The 21472-nt window shown below is 46.2% G+C and overlaps 1 protein-coding gene and 1 long non-coding RNA gene across 3 annotated transcripts in view; one reads left to right on the top strand and one right to left on the bottom strand.

Annotated features, from left to right (window-relative positions):
• The window catches only part of TRANK1 (tetratricopeptide repeat and ankyrin repeat containing 1), a 99184-nt gene extending 79090 nt beyond the window's left edge, over positions 1-20094 (bottom strand). Inside the window, exons 1-2 of the mRNA XM_077865871.1 lie at positions 19609-20094; positions 587-718 (exon numbers count right to left, since the gene is read on the bottom strand). Of these exons, the coding sequence (XP_077721997.1) occupies positions 587-718; positions 19609-19952 (476 nt within the window). The 5' untranslated portion in view covers positions 19953-20094. The remainder of the gene's footprint in view (positions 1-586; positions 719-19608) is intronic.
• Positions 394-7470, top strand: LOC144294155 (uncharacterized). Of its 2 annotated transcripts, none has more exons than XR_013361543.1 (3): positions 394-518; positions 1469-1702; positions 6842-7470. It is a non-coding gene; the product is annotated as an uncharacterized LOC144294155 (long non-coding RNA). The 2 variants fall into 2 exon arrangements; XR_013361544.1 differs by having other exon boundaries at positions 1469-1755.
• Positions 20095-21472: the final 1378 nt, after the last annotated feature.

Below are 21472 nucleotides of genomic sequence, written 5' to 3'. Positions count from 1 at the left end.
ACAGAATGAGCTCATTATTGGCATTTTAAGTAGGTGGATGAATACATATTTTAAATTTATCTCAGTTCTAAGTTCAAATCCAGGCTACATTGATGGCTACAACTTACATAAACAAAAGCTTTCAGGGGTCCTCTGTAGTCGTGAAGTGTGTTATGGTCCTAAAATGTTTGGGCACAGGTTGACTTGAAGCTGAAGGGGCGGGGGAGAGGTGAGCCTGAGCCCCCCTGGGGTACACACCACCATAGCCAGGGGACAGGTGGCACAGATAATCAGGAAAATGAAACAAATGACAGCTGAGAGCTCGGGGACTTGGATCCTCCCAGGAACTTTGATACCCACCACCAGACAAAGGGGAAGTTCTCCAGCATTTACCAACAGTCTCCCTGTGTTTCACTTTCTGTTTCTCTATGATTTAGTCTTCTCTGTGCCATTTCTGAGCTCATGCATAGGAAGTGGGAAGAAAGAAAACAGAAACTAGGCGGTGTGATACGAAATGAGAAGAAAACAGAAGTGACAGGGTGAGTTTCCATTTACTTAAAAAAACAAAAACAAACACCGAAGGTGGGGAGTAAATCCCAGCACTTACCCCCAGTGGTATAACTGCAGAAGAATCTGGATGGCTTCATCATACTTTCTGATGGCCAGAGAGAAGTTCCCATTCTTTAGAACCTGGTTGCCAGATTCTTTGAGCAGCTCAGCGTAAGCTGTGGGATCCATCCTGTGGGGAGGCGGAGGACGGAGTTAAGGCTCTCTGCCAAGCCCTGTGTGGGGCCCCGGCTCTAGCCCTTCACGTCTGCATCACTGGGAGTCAGAGAGGCAGTTTGTTCACTCTGGCCCCACCCACCTGCGGAGAGCACATCCTGACAACGCCCCTTGCCACCAGGGGACCAGGACAGGGCATCTGATGAGACCATTTCTCCCCCAGTTCTTTTCTGACCTAGGTGGCAGCGACCAGAGGAATGCCATTTCTTCAGGCACGAGGGAGCAGGCTGCTGCCACCCACGAGGCAGCTTACACCCCTCGGGTAGCGTCCACCCCCAGAAGGGGCAGCTATTCTCCAAACTGGCACTGTTGTTCCTTTCTTATTTACCCCCTGTTATGGCCCAGAAGGAGGCACTGTCCTCACTGTTCAGATGAGGAAATGGGCTCACTGAGGTTCAAATCACTTTGCCCAAGGAGCTGCTAATGGCATTCCCCGGTTCTGACCTCACGTCTGTTTCTGCTCTTGACCCCTGCGTTAGATCGCCTTTTGGTACAAGAAAAACTCAGTGGACAGTCCTTGCATTCTCTTGGGAGGGGGAAAAGCAGTGCTGAAGGCCTCCGTGTACAAGGGCCTAGGACACCGAGCCACAACCACTGCCTCTCTTGCCCTCCTCCCTTCCTTAAACACTATGAAATAAGCCTCAGAGTATTTGTCACTCAGATTACTTCTTTCAGGTCATAACTTCTGTCTTATTCATTTTTGTAGCCCTACAGACTAGCATATGGTGGGCACTTAAATATTTGTGGTGTAACCGATTGGAAGGCCAGCTCCAGAAGGTTGCCTGTTACGGATTCTCTGTGGTGTGGCCTGAGGAGTCAGAGACAGGTGCCCAGAGACCCATCTGCCTACGGAGTCCAGGAGTGTTTGCTGAGCAAAGGTAGTGGAAAGGAGAGGTCTTGGGAAACCTCGAGAAGGAGCCACCAAGGAGGCAGAGAAAAGGTGGGACTCAGAAGAGATGCCCCTTCACATCTCCTCCTCCCAGGAAAGGCAAGGTGGGAAGGGGAGTCTGGATTATGAACAAGGACAATTCCCGTGTTTGCATATGCCACACAGCTGGGAGTTGGGGGGGGGGTCACATAATCCATTGGAGGGGTCTAACATTATTGATCTTAGATAATGATTATTATTATTATTATCGTTTCAAATCTTGGTGTGGGGTTCTGGAACAGGGCGAGCAGCAAATCTAAACAGATACAAGTGATGGCCTATTTTAAACCCATATGAGCTTACGAGGATAGGGTTTTGGAATGGCACTGCGTTCCACAGCCAGAGCTGTGAATCTGAATTGAGGCTCACGGTTTTTAAACAGGTCAGAGTACAAAATTTCACCCATACTTTCCATTAAATAATCTCTCAATTCCATGGCTCAAATTTATATAGAGATGATGGAGTTGAACATGAAGAAATGTTCAAGAATTGATTGACTACAGATGCAAACATGTTTCTCTTCCAAGTATTGTCAGCTATCTATCCAGTTTTTTAAAATGGCCATGATTAGACAACTAGGAAAAAGAAGTCACCATTAACCACCGACAGATTAATATGCCTCTTTTAATTTTTTTATTAAGTAATCTGTATGCCCAACATAGAGCTCAAACTCATGACTCTATGATCAAGAGTTGCATACTCTACCAACTGAGCCAGCTTAGCACCCCCATGTCTCTTTTAGAAATACCTTTCCAGTGCAAGAAAAGGCCAAGAATTTGTCCAGAATGTGTAAGGCCCTAAACACACAATTCACATAGGAATACAAATAATTTCTAAATATATGGAAAATGAATAAACAGGATCCCACTCACTGATGACCAAAGAAATGAAGAATTACAGCAAGGTGTCACTGGAAAATACTTTTAAAAATGACCTCAGATGTTGGGGGCTGTCATATGCTGTTTACAGGGGAAATATACTACATCATGGATAGATTTAGTCTCATAGATATTTACCACAGTGAAAAAGTGGAAATAACCCTAAATGTCCTATAACCCATAATGGATTTGAATCAGTTACAGAATATCCATATGCCACAAGACCACACAGTTAATTCAAAAATCAAGTTGTAAAAGAATACGTAATGATTGGCTAAGTTAGTAAATGAAAAATGCAGCCTACACAAATAGGTGTATAATTCCAAACTGAATTTTTTTTTAGATTTTATTTATTTACTTGAGAGAGTGAGACAGAGAAAGAGCCAGCACAAGCAGAAGAGGAGGGAGGGCAGAGGGAGAGGGAGAAGCAGACTACCTGAGGAGAAAGCCCGATGGGGGCTCGATCCCAGGACCCCAGGATCATGATCTGAGCAGAAGGCTGACGCTTAAGCAACTGAACCACCCAGGCACCCCCTAAATTGAATTTTAAACACACACGACATATTAAAAATATGCCAAAATGTTAACTAACAGCCACACCATTGGGATTAGGCAGGGTTTTAATTTTCCTTCTAGTGTTTTTCTGAATTTTCAACTGTTCTACAATGTACACCATTAATAATCAGGACATAAATGTTATTAAAATGAGACTCTTTAAGGGCTTACTGAAGAATTCAAACACAAAACATTTCTACTGTATTTATACATACAATAAAACTATTCATGTCAGAATTTGGGGTATTTTTTATACTCCTCTAGACACAAAGAATGAGCTCTTAATGTTAGGTAAGCAAACATCAGAGGTATTCCTTTGCTTGTTTCTGCTTTTTCTTGGTAAAAATCACATCACAGGAAATAGGGGGATTGCCAACCACACAGAAGGCTTTTTGCTTCTTAATAGGATTTATTGGCAATCACATTCTCATTACAGGGAGGAATGTTTTACATCTCTTCCTTAGAACACAGAGGGCTCAGCTGTTGGATCTTTTTTCTTTTTTAACAACTAGGCAGTCTGTTTATAGGATGAAATTGTTGAATACAAGTAGTAATGACAATGCTCGATATGTTCTGAGCAGCTCCTATGTGCTCTCCATCAATCATGCCATTTCATTCTTACAAGAAAGCTCATGAAGCAGTCATGATTGTCCCCATGTGACAGGGAAACTGGGGCTATTTGTCACAATTACATGGAAGGTGGCACTGGAATCCAAACCCAAGTGGTATGACTTTATACTCTGAAAAACCAAGACAGAGGGTCAAAGGTCAGCACCCAGTCAATCCCCAAGACATGTGATGATTTGGCTGGCACCCAGCGCTCACTTCCAGTTTCAGTGGCGGTATGAAAGCTAAGAGTAGACATAGCTTCATTGCCGTGGTGCGGCTTTCATTCACTTTCACTGTATCCTTATCAGAATTCAAGGTCCAGTTGTGGGGAGGTGTCGTGGGCTGCTCAGTTACACCCAAGGAAGTTAGAAACAAGAAAAATACAAATGCACTCAGTAGATTGTCAAACAGGCAAATCTGAAGCAAAGCAGATCCAGGTTGCTGTGGCTTTTATTACCTGCTGCATATTACACAGGAAATTCTATAACTGAATTATAGGAGCAGAGCAAAAACTGCAAACAGAGGTGGGCTTGGGGCCACTAATATGGGCAGAAGGAGGCTTCATCTTCATACACTATTTGAGTGCCACCCAAAATCTTGATAGAAAATTCATTTTTCTTGTTTTTTGTGGGGGTATTTTTCCCTTACTTATTAAAATCGTTTCAAAAGACCCCAAAAGCAGTAAATGATCTAAGATGAACTCTGAAATGCTGGGGATAGAGACAACTCCAAACGAGGCCAGGGAGAACAGTTCTTAAAACTGACTCCTTCCTACTCTCCATAGGAGAAAAGGCAGCCACAGACAGTCTGGGATAAAAATCCAAAGTCAAGAGGCACTTGGGTGGCTCAGTCAGTTAAGTATCTGACTCTTGGTTTCAGCTCAGGTCTTAATCTCAGGGTTGTGAGTTCAAGACCCATGTTGGGTTCCATGCTGGGCATGGAGCCTACATAAAATAAAATAAAATAAAATAAAATAAAATAAAATAAAATAAAATAAAATAAATCCAAAGTCAGAACTCATTCTGGGGAGCCCAATTTGTTTTCTTTGTCTTTCTTTCTTTTTTCCTGGGTGCAGAGACATAAATGCAGAAGCAAAGTAGAGATTTTCTTAAGAAACTCACTCACATTTTTATAAAAGGCCTGTGGAAAAGTATGAATTACTGGATCCAAGCCCCTACCTGGGTATTTAAACAGAACAAGAAAGAGCAGACCATTGTGTTGGCCCCTCTCAGCTGTCTCACCAGCCTGCCCCAACCCATCAAAGCCCAGCTCAGTGACCTGCCATAAACCCAGGGTTGTCCCAATCCAGCCAATCCCCGTTATCAATCAATTTTAAATTATTCCACCTCAATTTATAGCCTCATTTATCCCCAACTACATGTACACCAAAGTCAAGATGGTGATTTGAAAAGCAGCTGATTTGTCCAGCTCCAAACTGCCCCTGTGAAATTTTATCCTAAAAGCCATCCATACTCCTAGCAAAAAAGTAAACACCACAAATATCTACCTCCCTGATATGCAGAGTCTCTTGATTGTTTTTAAATCTATGCCTCTTTTTGGCATATAACATTAGAGAATATAACATTAGAATATGGAGGGCGAGGCAGATCTCTCTTGAAAGTGATATTTAAAGCCAAGATCCAAAAAATGAATAGTTGGGGTATTGAAGGGTAGCGCAAGGAGAATGGTATATGCAAAGGCTCTGAACTTCACAGTTCAAGAACTGCCAGGGGTAGGGGACAGAAGTAAGGCTGGGAAGAGGTAATGGCCACCAAGAGAATGACCTGCAATCATGAAGGCCACCTGAGGGTCCTAGAACTCATCTTAAATGCAATTGGAAAAGCAGCACTGTCCATTACAACTTTCGATGATGCTGGGAATGTTCTGTTCTGTACCATCCAATACACTAACCACTAGCTATTACACACTGGAAATATGGCTGCTACAACTGAAGAAATGAAAATTGTATTTTATTAAATTTTCACTAACTTTAATGTATATATCTAATGTGACCAGTGACTGCTACCCTGGACAGAGCTAGAGGGTTTTGAGCTGGGGATAAATTAAAAACTAACTGCATTGTGCTAGTCCCAGGCAAGATGGGGAGAAATGGGCCAATGGAAGATAGATTTAGGCAGCAGATGGACTTCAGGGGAGGAAAGGGCAGGAAAAGTCGACTCCAAAGCTTTAAGTCAAATTTTACCATGCATTACAGAAATAGAAGCTCCAGTTTCAAACATAAATACGTATAATGTTGAATTCTCCTCTACCCATACACAGCCTGGTCCCTGAAGATAGCACTTCTGATGACCCTGAACCAAATGGGGCAAAGTATGTGCTCTCTGAAGTACACAATGTTGGAAACACACCAAAGACTGAGAGTGGATCACCTGTGACTATCAGGGATGTAGCAAATAGAAATCTATTCTACAGAGGAAAAAACAGAAGTATTGAGAGAAAATCTTCTCTACCATTTTTAAATGATTTTATGAAACTTATCTAATTTTTAAAGGATGATACTAATGTGAGAGTAGGCAGACCAGTGGAACAAAACAATATACAGAAACAAATATAGACTATGAAAAAACTTCACGTGGGATAAGGATGGCTTTTTAAGGGGCAACTGGGTAGCTCAGTTAGTTAAGCATCTGCCTTCCGCTCAGGTCAGGATCCTGGGATCAAGCCCAAGGTCAGGCTCTGCTCAGCAGTGAGTCTGCTCTCCCTCTGCTGCTCCATCTGCTTGTGCTCACTTGCTCGCTCGCTCTCGCTCTCTCTTGCTCTCTCTCTAATAAATAAATAAAATCTTCAAAAAATAAAAATTTTAAGAAAAGATCATTTTTTAATAGATGGTAAAAGAATGAATCACTTTGGTATAACTGGCTGGATATCTGGAAAAGAAATTAAATTTCTAACTTGTACCATGTGGTAGGCTGAACAGTAGACACACACGCCCCTACCAAAGATGCCCACACCCCAAAGCCTAGAACTTGTGACTCTGTAGATGTAATTTAAGATTATACACCTTTAGACAAGGATATCATCCTGGATTACCTGGGTGAGCCCAGTCTAATCATATGAACACCCAAAGCATGAAACTTTCTCTGACCAGAGTCAAGAAGATGCTAGAAGAAGACAGGAGAGATGCAACAAGATGTGGAACTAGAGAAAACCCAGACGCATCACAGACTTCCTTGATGATGGAGAGGAGGCAACATCAAGAAGAAGGTAGGTGTCCCTGGAACCTGAGAGAGACCTCTGGGTGATAGTCAGTAAGGGCACAGGACCTCCAATGCTACAGCTGCAAGGAACTGGATCCTACCAGCAATATGAATAAGCCTAGAAGGTGCTTCTTTGCAGACCCTCCCAGTAAAAGCCCAGTTAGCCAATACCTTGACTTCAGTCTTATGGAACCTGCCAAGTTAACCCAGACTTCTGAACTACTGACAGTGACACAATTCATTTATGTGGCCACCAAGTCTGTGATTGTTATGAGAGAAATAGAAAACCAATACAAATTGTGTAATAAAATGCACAGCAACATAAAGAACCTCAACAATACCATGATGAACAAAAGAAGCCAGACTCAAAAGAATGTATATTGTGTGATTTCACTTCAGTGACGTTCTAGACCTGGCAAATCTAAGAAATGAGAACAGTGGTTGCCTAAGGAGGGAGGGCTATTGATGGGAAAGGGGAATGGTTGCACTTTTGCAGGGAATGGAAATGCTCTATAGTAAAGCTCATTGAACAGTACACTTAAAATCTGTGCCTTTTATTACATGCAAGTATCTCGTTTTAAAAAAATGATTGAAAAAAAGAAATCATAAAAGCAGTAAGAGAAAATATACATACAAATTTTAGATCATCTGCAACTGCTCCAGGAGGAAATTTGGGAATACTGAGCCAAGTGACACATACATATAGCCTTTGACCTGGCAATTCCATTTCTGGAAACCAATCGTACAGACTGCACACACCGGAAATGGAAAATGTACAAGATTATTCACTCATCAAATTGTAGTTATAAAAGCCTCGGATCAGTCCATTAACAGGAGGCTGGTTTAAGAAATTACAGTGTAGCCCCCCCCACAAAAAAAAAAAGTCTTACAGAAGTGTTTAAAAAGGAAAGAAAAATAAACAATGAAGATGCTTTCTATGTACTGATCTGGGATAATCTCCAAAATACTTTGAAAAAAGCAAATGCAGAATAGTGTATATATCACATTACCTTTCCTACAAGTTAAAAAAAAACAAAAAACGAGGGAAGAGCTGAATAGAATTGATATTCGCATTTGCCTACATGTGCATAAAGAAGTTCTGGAAGGATCCACCAGAAATAAAAGTATTCACCTTTTTGGGGGGATGGGGTTGTGGGCAGAGGAGAGAGACTTACTCTCTCCTTTCCATGGTAACTTTTTTGTATTTTTTTGATTCTTGAATTAGATCTGTTCAAAAAAATTTTAATGCCATGAAAAATATGGAATGTAACCTTCACATTCAAGAAGGAAGGCCACCCTAATGATAGCAAAAGCAGAAACCATAGACATACATTCATAAAAAACTTAAAACTTCTGTACATCAAAAAGTCCCCAAAATACCCTGCGTCAGCAAGATGATAGGGTGGAGAGTCACTCACAAACAGCTGATGTCTGGGTAAAGTGGTGGGGCATCTGTCTATGGAAATAAATGCACATACTTCCCCACATCTAGTTAGCTAATTCGGAATGTACTCTACAAACATATTTCTTTCAAGTACATGAGGATATTAACTGCCTTGTCCTTTATGAAAGCGAAAGCATGATACAAATCCAAAAATCCAGTAAGTGGAGACCTTTATACAAAGAAAGGTGCAGCAGCTGAGTGCAGAACTCAAAACAGTTGTTAAAACCATGAAGCTGATCTAAATAAGAGGAAGCCATGTCAAGATGTGCAATGAAGGTGAATAAAGCAAGCTAGCGAACAATTTGTAGAGCTCTTGGAGAGCTTAAGGATATATCTGTGTGTATATGTGTACACCTGACCCACTGGAAGAATTTCTGGAAGGCCTTAAGAAGCAAACAAGAGTGGTGATCTTTGGGGAGTAGATCTGGGAATGGGGAGAACATTCCCAAACTATGATAGAATGAGCTTCCATTGATGAAGTCACCCAGTTTGTGATAACTTGTTATTGCAGCCCTAGGAAAAGATTATGACACCTTTCTGAACACACTCAAAGAGTCATGTGCATAGAAAGGACTTAAAGTGAGACGGTTGGACTAAAATTTCTGGAGTAAGGAAGCCAAGGCTCAAAGATTTGGGAGCCTGACCACAATCATACTATACTGATCACCAGAGCTGAAACCCAGGCTTACCTCCCAGCCTCCACCCAGTGCCCTGGCCCACACCACTGTGGATGGGCAGGAGAGCCAGGAGGAGAACCCAGGTCTTGCCCCTGGTCTGCGAAGGTTCAGGTTAATGGTACCGGCAGTGATGACCTCTGTGAGTTATTTGAGTGTAATCGCTGCAACATTTACAGAACCTTTGCTTTGTTTACCCAGCAAAAAGAAAATATTTAGTAAAAAACACAGCCCTAGTATTTGCCTGTTTCCACAGGGGTTCCCTGAAATTACCAGTCAGTTAAGCAACTACAGCTGAGAAAATCTGAGCTTCAAGGCCTGCCTTGGATGAAGGAATGGGGCGGGGGGGGGGGGGGGGGAGGTCAGCACTGCAACATCTGAAAATGCCCCAAACTTTCTCTACTGTGATTGCTCCTTTGAAAAGGAGGGCCCATGTCCTGCTTACAAGACCTAATAAACCAAAAAAAAAAAAAAAAAAGACCTAATAAACCCTTGTAGCAGGACAGTCACCAGGGTGCACACACTCTGGGATGGCTGCTCGGCTCACCACAGAGGCCTTCTGAGCGGACGTCTGAGGCACACACAAGCAGGCCCCAGGGCCTCCCATATGTTCTCTGTGCCAGACCTGCAGGCCAGAGTTCCCCAACAGAACCCTTCCCTTGGAACCCTTGAATCAGAACTTTGGGAAGAGCTCCTCCAGTAGTGGCAGCTGGGGTAGGAAGCTCCAGAGGGATATAGCCTTAGCCCTCCACCCTGAGAAGAAGCCACTCTGGACTGAGAAAATATAATACTTATACCCAGAGAGAGCAGAAAGAGGGGCTCCCTCCACATTCCCCTGCCTCTAAGCCCAGCTGCTTCTCTACTCCTTCCCTAGTTACTAAAAACATCGGCAGTCTTCTAGAATATTCCTCCTTTTTACCTAAGCAAGTTAAGTTGCTCTTATTTTCATTCACTAAAGAGGGAGGACATGAGAGAGGCTTGCCCATTACATCTCTCTTTATAGCTTCACATTAGACAAGGATCTGTATCGGGGGTCCTGTCCTCACCCAACCCCAGACATCTGCAGTCACATTCCTTCCTACAGGGCCTCAGAAAGCCTCAGAATACTTCCCCCAACATTCATTCTAAGTGGTATTCCCAAAGGAATCCTTTGTGCCATTCCCAGATGCACACCAGAGATTCGAGCCAAAACTCAATGTGTGCATCCAGACACGAACACCCAGAGTGCCATACCAGGGAACAACAGGCTGAAGATAAGCCCACTGTTTCTTACCTCTCCCTCAGCTTCATCATCCCTAAGAGGCACATAGGTCCCAGAACAGCTAAGTCTGGTTTGCACACATCCCGTAGAGACATCTACCCCATCAGCCGGGGTTACTGCAGTTTCCGCCTCATGGTCCTCCCTTTGCCCCCAGCCTCACCCACCAGTAGCTCAGCCTCCTCACTGCCATTGGTAAGACTGTCCCCAATCCATCAGATTACATGCCAAGGGGGGTTTAAAATCTCCAGGATCACCCATCCCACCTCCTCTCAGGCATCATTTTCATGAAAGTTCCCAAAGGTTTCAGGCCCTGTATGCAGCTTCTATATAGTTTAACATCCTGAGTTACAATCCACTCATTCTCTTGGCATGTATCCCCCCCACACACACATAGCCTTTATGCTTCACGCCCCGTGCTAGATTTTTCTGTTCTTCCCAGTAGACTAAACTCTTAAGGCAGAAACTAAGTCCTACTGAGTCTTATTACGTCTGCACCAGGAGCTCAGCATTGTTAAATGAATAAATGACTTTTTGGTTATTTCTTTACTTATCAGAGACAGGTGAGTAAATTGGAGTTATAGGAAAGGAAGAAATGTTCTAGAGTTTAATTCGAAATAGACAATTTCACTCATGGTTTTAGATTTATGACCATTTCCTGAAAATCCAAGAATGTCAACTGTTCCCTTAAAGAAGGACACAAATTTAATAAAAACCAACCACATTAAAAAAAAAAAAAGCCAACCATAAAAAGGACAAACCAGAAACAACCAGATAAGTCTAACCAAAATAAAACTGCCAAAGCTCTTAGCTACTTGGGGTAAACAAATTTATAAGCACCAGTTGAAAATTCAACAGACAGCATACAAGGCCATATATTCCATGTGAAATTCTATTCCTGGAGATTCAGAAATGCTAAACGCAAAGAATAACCCTGTAGATCAGTGGTTCCTAGACTTTTGGAACTAACAGAAACATTTACACACAGAGAAAAGAAACTGAAGAGAACTTGGGGGCCTGGGTGGCTCAGTTGGTTAAGCCACCGACTCTTGATTTCGACTCAGGTCAGATCTCAGGGTCATGAGATAGAGCCCTTGCCAAGCTGTGTGCTCAGCACAGACTCTGCTTTAATTTTTTTTTTTTAATTTTTTTTTTATTTATTTATGATAGTCACAGAGAGAGAAAGAGAGAGAGGCAGAGACATAGGCAGAGGGAGAAGCAGGCTCCATGCACCGGGAGCCTGATGTGGGATTCGATCCCGGGTCTCCAGGATCGCGCCCTGGGCCAAAGGCAGGCGCCAAACCACTGCGCCACCCAGGGATCCCCCAGACTCTGCTTTAAATTGTCTCTCCCTTCACCTCTGCCTCTCCCTCCTTCACTCAAAAGAACATGCTTTCTCTCTAAAAAAATAGAAAGAAAGAAAGAAAGAAAGAAAGAAAGAAAGAAAGAAAGAAAGAAAGAAAGGAAGGAAGGAAGGAAGGAAGGAAGGAAGGAAGGAAGGAAGGAAGGAATTGAAGGGAATCTAAATAGAGTTGCCAACTCTCTATTTTGCCAAATAAGGACATTTTTCCAAAAGCAAACCATCAGGGGGCACCTGGTTGGCTCAGTCAGTGTAGCATGTGACTCTTTATCTCAGAGTCGTGATTTCAAACCCCATGTTGGGCACAGAGTTTACTTTAAAATTTTTTGAAAAAAAAAACATGTTTTAAAGTATACCATCTACTGCCTCCATAATTTCACTCCAAAGGAATATTTGGAGGAATATTTTAACTCCAAAAAAAAAAAAAAAAGCCAAAAAAAAGAAAGAATGTAAACTCAGACCAAAGACTGCCATTCTTGAAAAAAGATGAGCCAGGAGCCTTACGGTACATTGCAGGCTTGGATGGTGCACACATAGTGTGAGCTTTGAGAGTAGACATTCCAAATTTGTAAAACCACACCAGGTCACTAGAAGGTATTCAGGAAATACCGCTAAAAGGCAAAGACGGATCAATTATAACTCCTAGTTCTGAAGTGGAGTCCCGATCACTTGACTTCCCTCCCAGCTGGGAGCTGGTGATAGGCCTGATTTCTCCTCACTGCATGCACAGAGTGGCATCCTTCCATTTTGTGATTTGAATGAGAATAGTCCAAGGCAGATGTGTAATAACAGTTGAAATTTACTGAGCACTTACTGTGTGCTGAGCCCTGTGCTAAGCCCTTCTCGGGCATTTTCTTATGGAACATCCCAAACAATGCTAGTGAGGGAGGTACAATTATTACCCCTAATAGTATAGGTCAGGAAACAAGTTTCATCAATGTGAGGAGAATTCTCCGAGCAAGGTACAAACCGAAGTCTGATACCAAAATCTGCATTCACAACTCTTCAGAGAAGATGAATATAGAAAGGGTGAGGGTGATTGGGGGCCTTCAAAATTAAAACCAAATCCAGGGACACCTGGCTGGCTCAGTTGGTAGAGCAGGTGACTCTTGATCTCGGGGTTGTAAGATCAAGCCCCATGTTGGGTGTAGAGATTACTTTAAAAAAAGTTAGGTCTCTGCAAAAGCAAACCTGAAGGAAACTGAAAAGTGAGCATTCCATACTCTGCCCCAAGACAGATGAGGAAGGTAAGCATCAGCCAGCACAGGTTGCTTACAAATCCTGACTCAGTGTCTGCTAAATCCAGACTGCCCAACAACTACCATATTCCCCTCAGTTAGCTTTCCCATTCTCCCTTGGAGCACCTGGGAGTTATAAATGGTTGTGAAGTCAGGGCAGCCCCCAAGGAGGACACAAGGCCTTTCTCTGACAGCTCTTGAAAAAAGGTGCTTTCTCATTCAAAGGAGAACTTCCAGTTTGGTTATAGCAACCCTGTCATCTCCTCCTCCAGATCACCCCCAAGGCTCTCTGTAATCATTTAAATGCTGATTAACGGCCTCTATTCCACCTCCCATCTTCAAAACACAGCAGTCTTCTTCCCCTCTCATCTGGAAGGCAAGACAAACCCAGCAGAGGGCTAAAACACCATCCACTGCAGCATGGGGAGGGTCTGGAGGCACCCAGGAGCACCCCATAAAACAAAACAGTCTCCTCCAGACAAGGACGGCTGAAAGACACACCCCGCGAAGGGAGGGTCCTTAGCAGTGCTGGGAGGATCCAAGTTCTAGCCTCAGCTCAAACACCAGCTGACAGATTCCTGAAACACAGGGAACTTGAAGTTGGCCTTGAAAAAAGTATGAATTTTAGCCAGTCTGAACAATGTATTCATCCACAGTCTCAGCCTTCCAGATAAAACACAGAGTTACACACACACTTTCCATGGCTCCTAACCCCATTTAGAATAAAGTGTAAATAGCTCAGATTCTCATTCTAAGTCCTACACACACACACACACACACACACACACACACACACACACCCTTTAACTTAGCTTTCCAATATTCTCCAACACTATCTGCCTGCCATGTTGTAGCCACATGACCCTAAATTCTTCTGGCTCCTTCCCTCTCACGCGCCTCTGCAGTGCTGGAGCTAGTTCCCGAAGGAGAATATAAGGATACAAGTATCCTCCTCATATGAGAAAGGCCAAAAAATATGGAATCAAGTCACACTTTACCTCTTCTGGGCCTGGTACCATGTTAGCCTAGGCCTCAGTTCCCCTCCTGAAAAACAGAGACAGCATCGCCTAGATAACTGGACTCCCTATTTCCTCAGTCAGTCAACACGCATTCATTAAATGACTATTATGCACCAGGCAACTCGAATGGATGCCTGGGATATATGGATAAGCACAACCCACCAAAACACGGCTGCCCAGAAACTTACATTCTGGTGCAGGGACATCTGTAAAATGGGGATTGCTCATACTACTTCTGTGAGAATTACGTAAGAGAATATCTGAAACACACCCAACATAGAGCCCCGTTCAAAGTCAACTGTTATTATTATTACTATTATTATATTTAGATTAATAGTCTAAGCCCATTTGCTCACTATTATTCTTAATAAGAAGCTGCTTCTTTTATCTGGACTGTCCCTCCTTCCCTCCCGTATCCCTCAATCCGCCTGCTGGTAGTTCTCTTCATCTCCCTAAGCAGGGTTCACAATAACCTCTCCTTCTTCCTCCTGGAGAGGATTCAGGAGTTGCCAACCATGTTGGTCTATGTCTCCACTGCTGCCTTCTCACAGATCTGCCTGGTATTAATTCTGCTCTACTGCCACGAGAAGCACCTACAGCTCATATGTTTACATCCTCCATAGGTCAATGCAGGGCCTTCAGTATATGAAGAGAATTCACTTGGAAAATGAAGAGCAGATAGCAAAGAGAAGAGCAAGATGGAGGGGAGAAGGATGGGCCTATCAGAGGGAAAGTCTGAGGGCCAGACTCTAAGGACCCTTAGTACCCAGCCAATAAGTTTAGACTCGAGTGAGCCCTCAAAGTTGCCAATTTTTGAGCCTACAGGAAGAGTGGACCTCAACGGGCAGAGGACGAGCTGGTCCAGAGGTGACCAGAGGAGAGAGTCCCTGGAGGCCACAGCTGGATGTGAAAAGCTCATTCCAGTTCAAGGCTGTGAGCCAAGTATTCTTGTCACTGGGAATCAAATCACCCAGGGTACTGGGCACTGTAATTCTCTATATTTTCTGTGTTGTGTAGTCCTGGCCTGGCTTTCCCCAAAAATATCATCAGCATTTTCCAGGCTTAGCAGTCTCATTCCCTTTCCAAATGCTACCCCACTGATAGAAGGACCCAGTGCTTAAAAATAAAAACATGTCAATCTAAGTGTTGTTGGATCTTCAAACTCAGAGAGAGCCAAACTCAGACCCATCCTGGCTCTGACAGACAGAGAGTTCCATCAGCTTACCAGGCTCATGAAAGCTCGGGTAAATGTATCATGATGAGTGCAGCAGGTGGGCACTGATACTGACCAGGCAAAAAATAGAGTCAGTTCAGGTAAACTGAGTCCAGGGTAGCACAGGTAAGGTTCACCTTTCCAGATATCCAACAGAAACAAGGAAGCAAGGCAATGCTTACTTATGAATGTTAAGACCAAGAAAAATGTCTGGTTAGGAAGAATGGACAACCACACCAATCAAAGGAGAACACTGCTCTTGGTTTGGGCATGGTGACATTGTAAGGTTCCAAGATGTTTGTTTACCTGGTTCAATACTTTTTAAGTTTAAACCCGAATGCTCTCCGCATCACTGCCACTGTCCCCACCATCGATCTCTGCTGTAACTTCAAGTGTCATCTTTGCTAAAGAAAGTGTCTATTTCCCCAAATTCCTCTTTCTCGTAAAGATTTCCCATAACAACGAATTGATGGCCTTAAGAACTTTAGGCTGCACTCCGAGGAAGCTTGTCACCAAAGTCATGAGCCCAGAGCCAGCCGTGAGATCAAGTGGAAAACCAGAGGCAAGCCAGTGACGGCTCCACTTCCCCAACTAGAAAGGCAAAGGAGAGCTTATTTCTTAATGTCAAATGAAACAACACCACGCTCTCCGCTCTCCACAATGGCCCGAGGCCCACACCCCAACCTCCATTTCAGTTCTTAACATCCACAGGACCAATTTACCTTCCTCAAACATGGGACTTACAGGCTCCACTCTGGCTACTAAAAAGATCTGCAGTACTGTATGATCTCTTTTCTGTATGGAATCTTAAAAAAAAAAAAAAAAAAAAAACTCATAGATACAGAGAACAGATGGCTGATTGCCAGAGATGAGGAAGGAAGATGGGAGAAATGAGTGAAGGCATTATATATTTATGAAACAGAAAATTTTAAAAATATATATATAACTGATCTGACTTTGTAGACCTCACTTTGGAGAAAAGATTTTCATTTATTTTTGTTTTCCACCATTCAATTAACTCTTAACACTAATATGTACAAAATGCTGTTACCCGTTCTATAAATAGAAAAGGATTCACAGAGAGGAACCTGGGTGGCTCAGTGGTTGAGTGTCTGCCTTTGGCTCAGGGCGTGATCCCGGGGTCCTGGAATGGAGTCCTGCATCAGACTCCCAGCAGGCAGCCTGCTTCTCCCTCTGCCTATGTCTCTGTGTTTCTCATGAATAAATAAATAAAATCTTTTTTAAAAAATAGAAAGGATTCAAACATATCTAAGACATGGCCTCTACCTTCAACACAATTTCAAATCTTAATTGACAATTAATGAAGCTGTATGGTTGGCATATGATAAATCCCAAAATATAACCCTTAAAATAGTGACTAGGATATTGTAGATGTTCACCAGATGTTTTGAGGAAATTGTATATGCATAAAATGATTTTTACTATCTTTGGTATCTAGAGAAGATAAAAGGAAGGTGGTACTTTTTGTGCCATTTACCCAGTGACAGCTAAGGCTTTAAGATGAAAGATGGGGCCACACCTTAAGTGAATCTAAAGTAAGAAAAAAAAAAAAAAGTCAGCAGTTATAGACCCAAAAAGGGGAGGGGAGGAGCAGTGATCCTGAGAGATAGGAAACAAATGAGAGGGAACCTTGGGACACCTGGTTGGCTCAGTTAGTTAAGGTCGGGCTCTTGATTTTGGCTCAGGTCCTGATCTCAGAGTTGTGAGTTGAGCCCTGTGACAGGCTTACACTAGGCAGGGAGTCAGCTTGAGATTCTCTCTCCCTCTGCTCCTCCCCCCATTCTCTCTCTCTCTCTCTCTCAAATAAATAAATAAATAAATAAATAAATAAATAAATACACTTGGGCAGCTCAGTGGTTGAGCATCTGCCTTTGGTGATCCTGGGGTCCTGGGATTGAGTCCCACATCGGGCTCCCTACAGGGAGCTTCTCCCTCTGCCTTTGTCTCTGCCTCTCTCTCTGTGTGTCTAGCATGAATAAATAAATAAAATCTTTTTTAAAAATAAAATCGTTTAAAAATAAGTAAAACTTAAATGAGGGGGAACCTTGTAATTGTCACAATTTGCTGCCAGAAATCATTTTCTGAGCCTAGCACAGGCAGGGGAAACCCAAGGAAAAAAGAAGGCTGGAAAAAAAGAATCATTATCTCAAGAAGCAAAAATAAAATGATAAGACGGTATATGCCATAGAAATGGGTCTTTGGAAGCAACGGAGGAAAAGAGAACTAATCAGCAAAGAGACATCTGAGAACCATAAGAGCAAAGTCTCTATTTGGTCCCTCAGAGTCAGAGGCTGGAACATCAAGACAGTGGGTGTCCAGTCCCAGAGCAACCCTTAATTAAAAAGACTAATGGGCAATGGGACTCGGTTTCTCCCTCTAGAAATGTTCCCAGCCTTGCTCCTAATGCTGCAGCTGTGGAATTCTGAGCAGAGACTTTAAGAATCGACTTTCAAACTCATGAATCCAGAGTCTGTGGTAGCTCTGCAGCACCCTCCTTCCTTCTTCCTCCACCACCCCAATAAAGGCCTAATGCCAAGGAGCCATTATGTCCCTATCTCTCCACAAGGTCTACAGGACCCCACTGGCCTTCATGGCAGGCGGCCAGCTCAGTGTGGACAGACAGATGGACCTAGATTAACTAGAAGCGTCCCTTGTCTGCCTCTGTAGATGCTACTGGTGGGAACCACACAGCTATGTCCTATGGCACTCTCACTATCCAAGCATGAACTTCCTTACTCTGGTTCCAATTTCAGCCAACTTCATCCCTCCTACACCAAATCCCTCCTTCCAAAGTTGATTCCTCAGTGAAATTCTCATGTTCTCCTCCGTCTCTCCTGATATGTCCCAAAGAGAGCTTGCAGATGCAACCTACAACTGATTAGTCAATCACAAAATCAAGTCATGGGTTATGACTAGCTTTTTTAAGCAACAGAAAACAGAACAGAATAGAAAATACCATTGTGCTCCCTCCTGTAGAGAGACTAAATGTACTGTACAGCCTTTGTTGCAATTTTATACTTATGTATGTGGGTAGGTGTAGGTATCTATTGTGGGTCTGGGGAGGAGAAGGAGAAGAAAAGAAGGAGGAGGAGGAGGAGAAGAAGAGGAAGAGGAGGAGGAGGAGGAAACCCACATCCTGAGGCAGCGGGATCCTACCCTGGGGGTGAATGCCACACACACCTATTCCACCTCCAGCCTTTGTGGAGGGTGCAAAAACAGCCAAGGTTCCTTAGAATTCAAACACCCATCCTGCAATTCTACAAAACAGACCAGACTCTGCCAACCAGTCAAAACAAACTTCTGACTCTCTTAAAAGGTTGTGCTTTCATTAAGGCATAAAACAAGATGCTCAACAAAAGCCCCAGCCATCCGGGTAAACGCTTTGCCTCGAAAAGATACCTGGCACCGGGGAGGCTCAACACCCACTGGCAACGGGGAGGGGCAGGGGGACCCTGTCAGTGGGCATGCAAGGCCCTTCGCCCCCAGCTCTTTCTCCCGCCTCAGGATTGATTGGGCCAGCAGCACCTGGGCTGCGGATCAGAGACCTCAGGATCCATCACCCTACTCTCCCCCTTTGCAAAAATTTTCTCTTTATTTTTCATATTGCACGTGTCCCCAGAAATTGTCCCTGGGAAGCAGAAAGCTCACAGGCTCCCGGAAACGCCAGGAGCCGAGCCGGGAGCAAAGCTGGCCCGCGCTGCGCCCCAAGGAGAGGCGCTGTTGCAGCGGGGCTGCGGGACCCCCAGGGCGCGGAGAGCCGAGCGCAGAGCGCCGCACGGCGCGCCCGCCCCAGCCCACCCCTGCGAACGCTCGCAGCCGGACCCCTGCACTTCTCGCCGCGGGGCCTCGCTGCCACCCTCCCCTACACTCGTCAAGCGGACGATCGGGGACTGGACAGCCCCTTTCGGGCCAGCCCGGCTCACGACCGCGCGCGCTGGGGACCAGGCCCGCGCGGGGCTGGGACCGCGACCCTCCTGCCGCCCGGCGGCGGCCAGCGCTGTCCAAGTTCCCGCGGATCCCGCCCCGCGCCCGGACCTGCCCGCCCGACTGCGTGCCCCGGGGGCGCGTCCGCCCGGCCGCCCGGTGCCACCTGCCAGCGGCCCCGGGGTCCCCCGCGGGAGGTGCGGGGTGGGCCCCGGAACCGCAGCTCCGGCGCCGCGGGGGTGCGGACCGGGCAGGCCGCGCGCCGCCGCAGTCCTGTCGCAGCGCTCGCCCTCGTCCCCGGTCCGGGCAGGCCGGAGCCGCCCCCGCGCGCCCCCGCGCGCCCCCGCGCCACAGGCCCGGGTGGGCCCCGGGTGGGCCCCGGGGGACCGCGGGGCTCGCGGGGGGAGGGGCGGGGATGCTCGCGCGCCAGCCGCCTCGGGGGTCGCCCACCCCGCGCGGGCCCGGCAGGCCGGAGGCGCCCCCCGCGTCTCGCGCGCCGCTACGCACCTAGCTGCCCGCGGGTCCCACATGGCCGGGGCCGCCGCCGCCGCCGCCGCCTCGGGGGCCGCTTCCCGGGCGCAGGGCGCGGCGAGAGGCGCGGGAGGAGGCGCGGGAGGAGGCGCGGGAGCGGCGGGGCCCCTGCCGGCGGTGGCGCGGCTCCCGGGCCGGCCGAGGGGGCGGGGGCGGGGGCGGGGGGGCGGGGGACCCTGGCGCCCCAGCTGTGTGCAGCGCAGACCTATTCCAAGTTTCCACGTAGTTGCAAGAGCTCGAAGACTGTCACGTGCACGTCGCCGCCGGTGGGAGGGCGTGTTTGTCACCGTGCTCCGAAGAGGCGTCTCGGTGTCTCCCATCACGCGTGCGAGCGCTCCATGGGGCTGGCTCCGGCCGCCTTCGGGAACCCAGTGCTTCGAGTCGGCGGCCACGACGGGTCCTGCCACACGCTTGGTCTTGGGCGACTTCTGCTTTCGTAGGCTGGACCCGGCGCCACGGTGGGGAAACAGCACAGGGTCGGCTGACGGCTCCCCCTCTTCCCTCCTGTTCGCTCCAGCAGAGAAACCAAAGACACCAGCCGCTGCCCAGCAATACCGTGCCCGCTCCGCCGGCGCCTCGGACGGTGACCCGCGGGCTAGCTGGCCCTCGCTGTGCTCGGCCTCCGTCCTGGGGACACGGGCCCTGGGTGGGCAGGGGCCAGCGAGGCCCCGGGCGTCGTGACGCTCACGGCCGCGTTCGAGATGCTTGCGAGGACTGAACCTCTCCCCGCAGGCGGAATGGCAGGGAAGCCCCTGGAAGGGCAGAGAGGACGGAAAGAGCTGGAGACGGTTAGGACGGACTCAGGCTGCCATTCCTCCTTTGGTTGTCGGCACAACAGCCCGCACAGCCTTTCCTCCGCTGCTCGGGCTCGGCCCAGAGCCTGTCTGGTATGGGGACCACTTCCCCACACGCCACGGGTTTGGCCCAACCGGAGAGCGAAGCCCAAGGTCCCTTCGGATCAAGGACTCGGCCTACACTGCCTCCTGGCAATTCTCTCACCCATCAGGGGCCACAGCACGGGGCAGCCCCAGGGCGGGGAGGGGGGACCACAGAGCATTGGAACAATGAGGCAGGAAGGATTTGGAGACACGTGGACACATCGTAAAGCACACAAGCACACAACCGTGTCCTTCTCTGCACTGCTCACTCTGAGTCAAAAACCAGCCTGTCTAGCTAGCCATCCCTTTGCTCCTAGAGTCTCAGTTCCTCTGATTTCTCCTGTGCATTAATCTTCCCCAAATGTCACATTGCATCACTTCCAGTTCCATGACTTCCAGCAGAACCCCTGTTGCCTACTACAGATCAGATTAGGTAGCTAGGCATTTGAGACTCTTCACAATTTTACTCTGTCCTTCCAGTCTTAGCTCCCTCACACACAGACTACCCCAGTGGGTCCCAAACGTAGCTGCACATAGGAATTACCTGAGGGCCTTTTAAAAGTCCTGATGTCTGACTCCTATCCCCACATATTCTGATATAATTGCTATGGGGTATGACCTGGGCATCAAGATTTTTTTAAAGCTCCTCAGGTGATGATAACATGAAGCAAAGTTTGGGAAACACTTCTAGTCTCCAAATACTTGGAGCCACTTCCTACTTCCCAGACATCATTGGTCCTTTCACTTTCAGGAAACTTGACATATCCTTTCTCTGATTTTTTTTTTTTTCAGTGTCTCCCAGTTCTATATGTAGGAAAGGTCCATAGCACCTCTTCTAGCATGGCTCTTCTTTTTAGCCAACTTCAAGGAGTCTCTGTTTCCAAAAGACTTTCAGGTTCTTGCATGAAGGAGAGCAAGTCAAGAAGTTGGTGAGGGTGCAGTAGGTTAAGAAGGTGCCTCTA

This window comes from Canis aureus, chromosome 22, assembly GCF_053574225.1.
Source record: "Canis aureus isolate CA01 chromosome 22, VMU_Caureus_v.1.0, whole genome shotgun sequence".
NCBI classification, from domain to species: Eukaryota; Metazoa; Chordata; class Mammalia; order Carnivora; family Canidae; genus Canis; species Canis aureus.
Note: the sequence above shows the minus strand (reverse complement) of the source record. Positions and strands in the feature narration are given on the sequence as shown.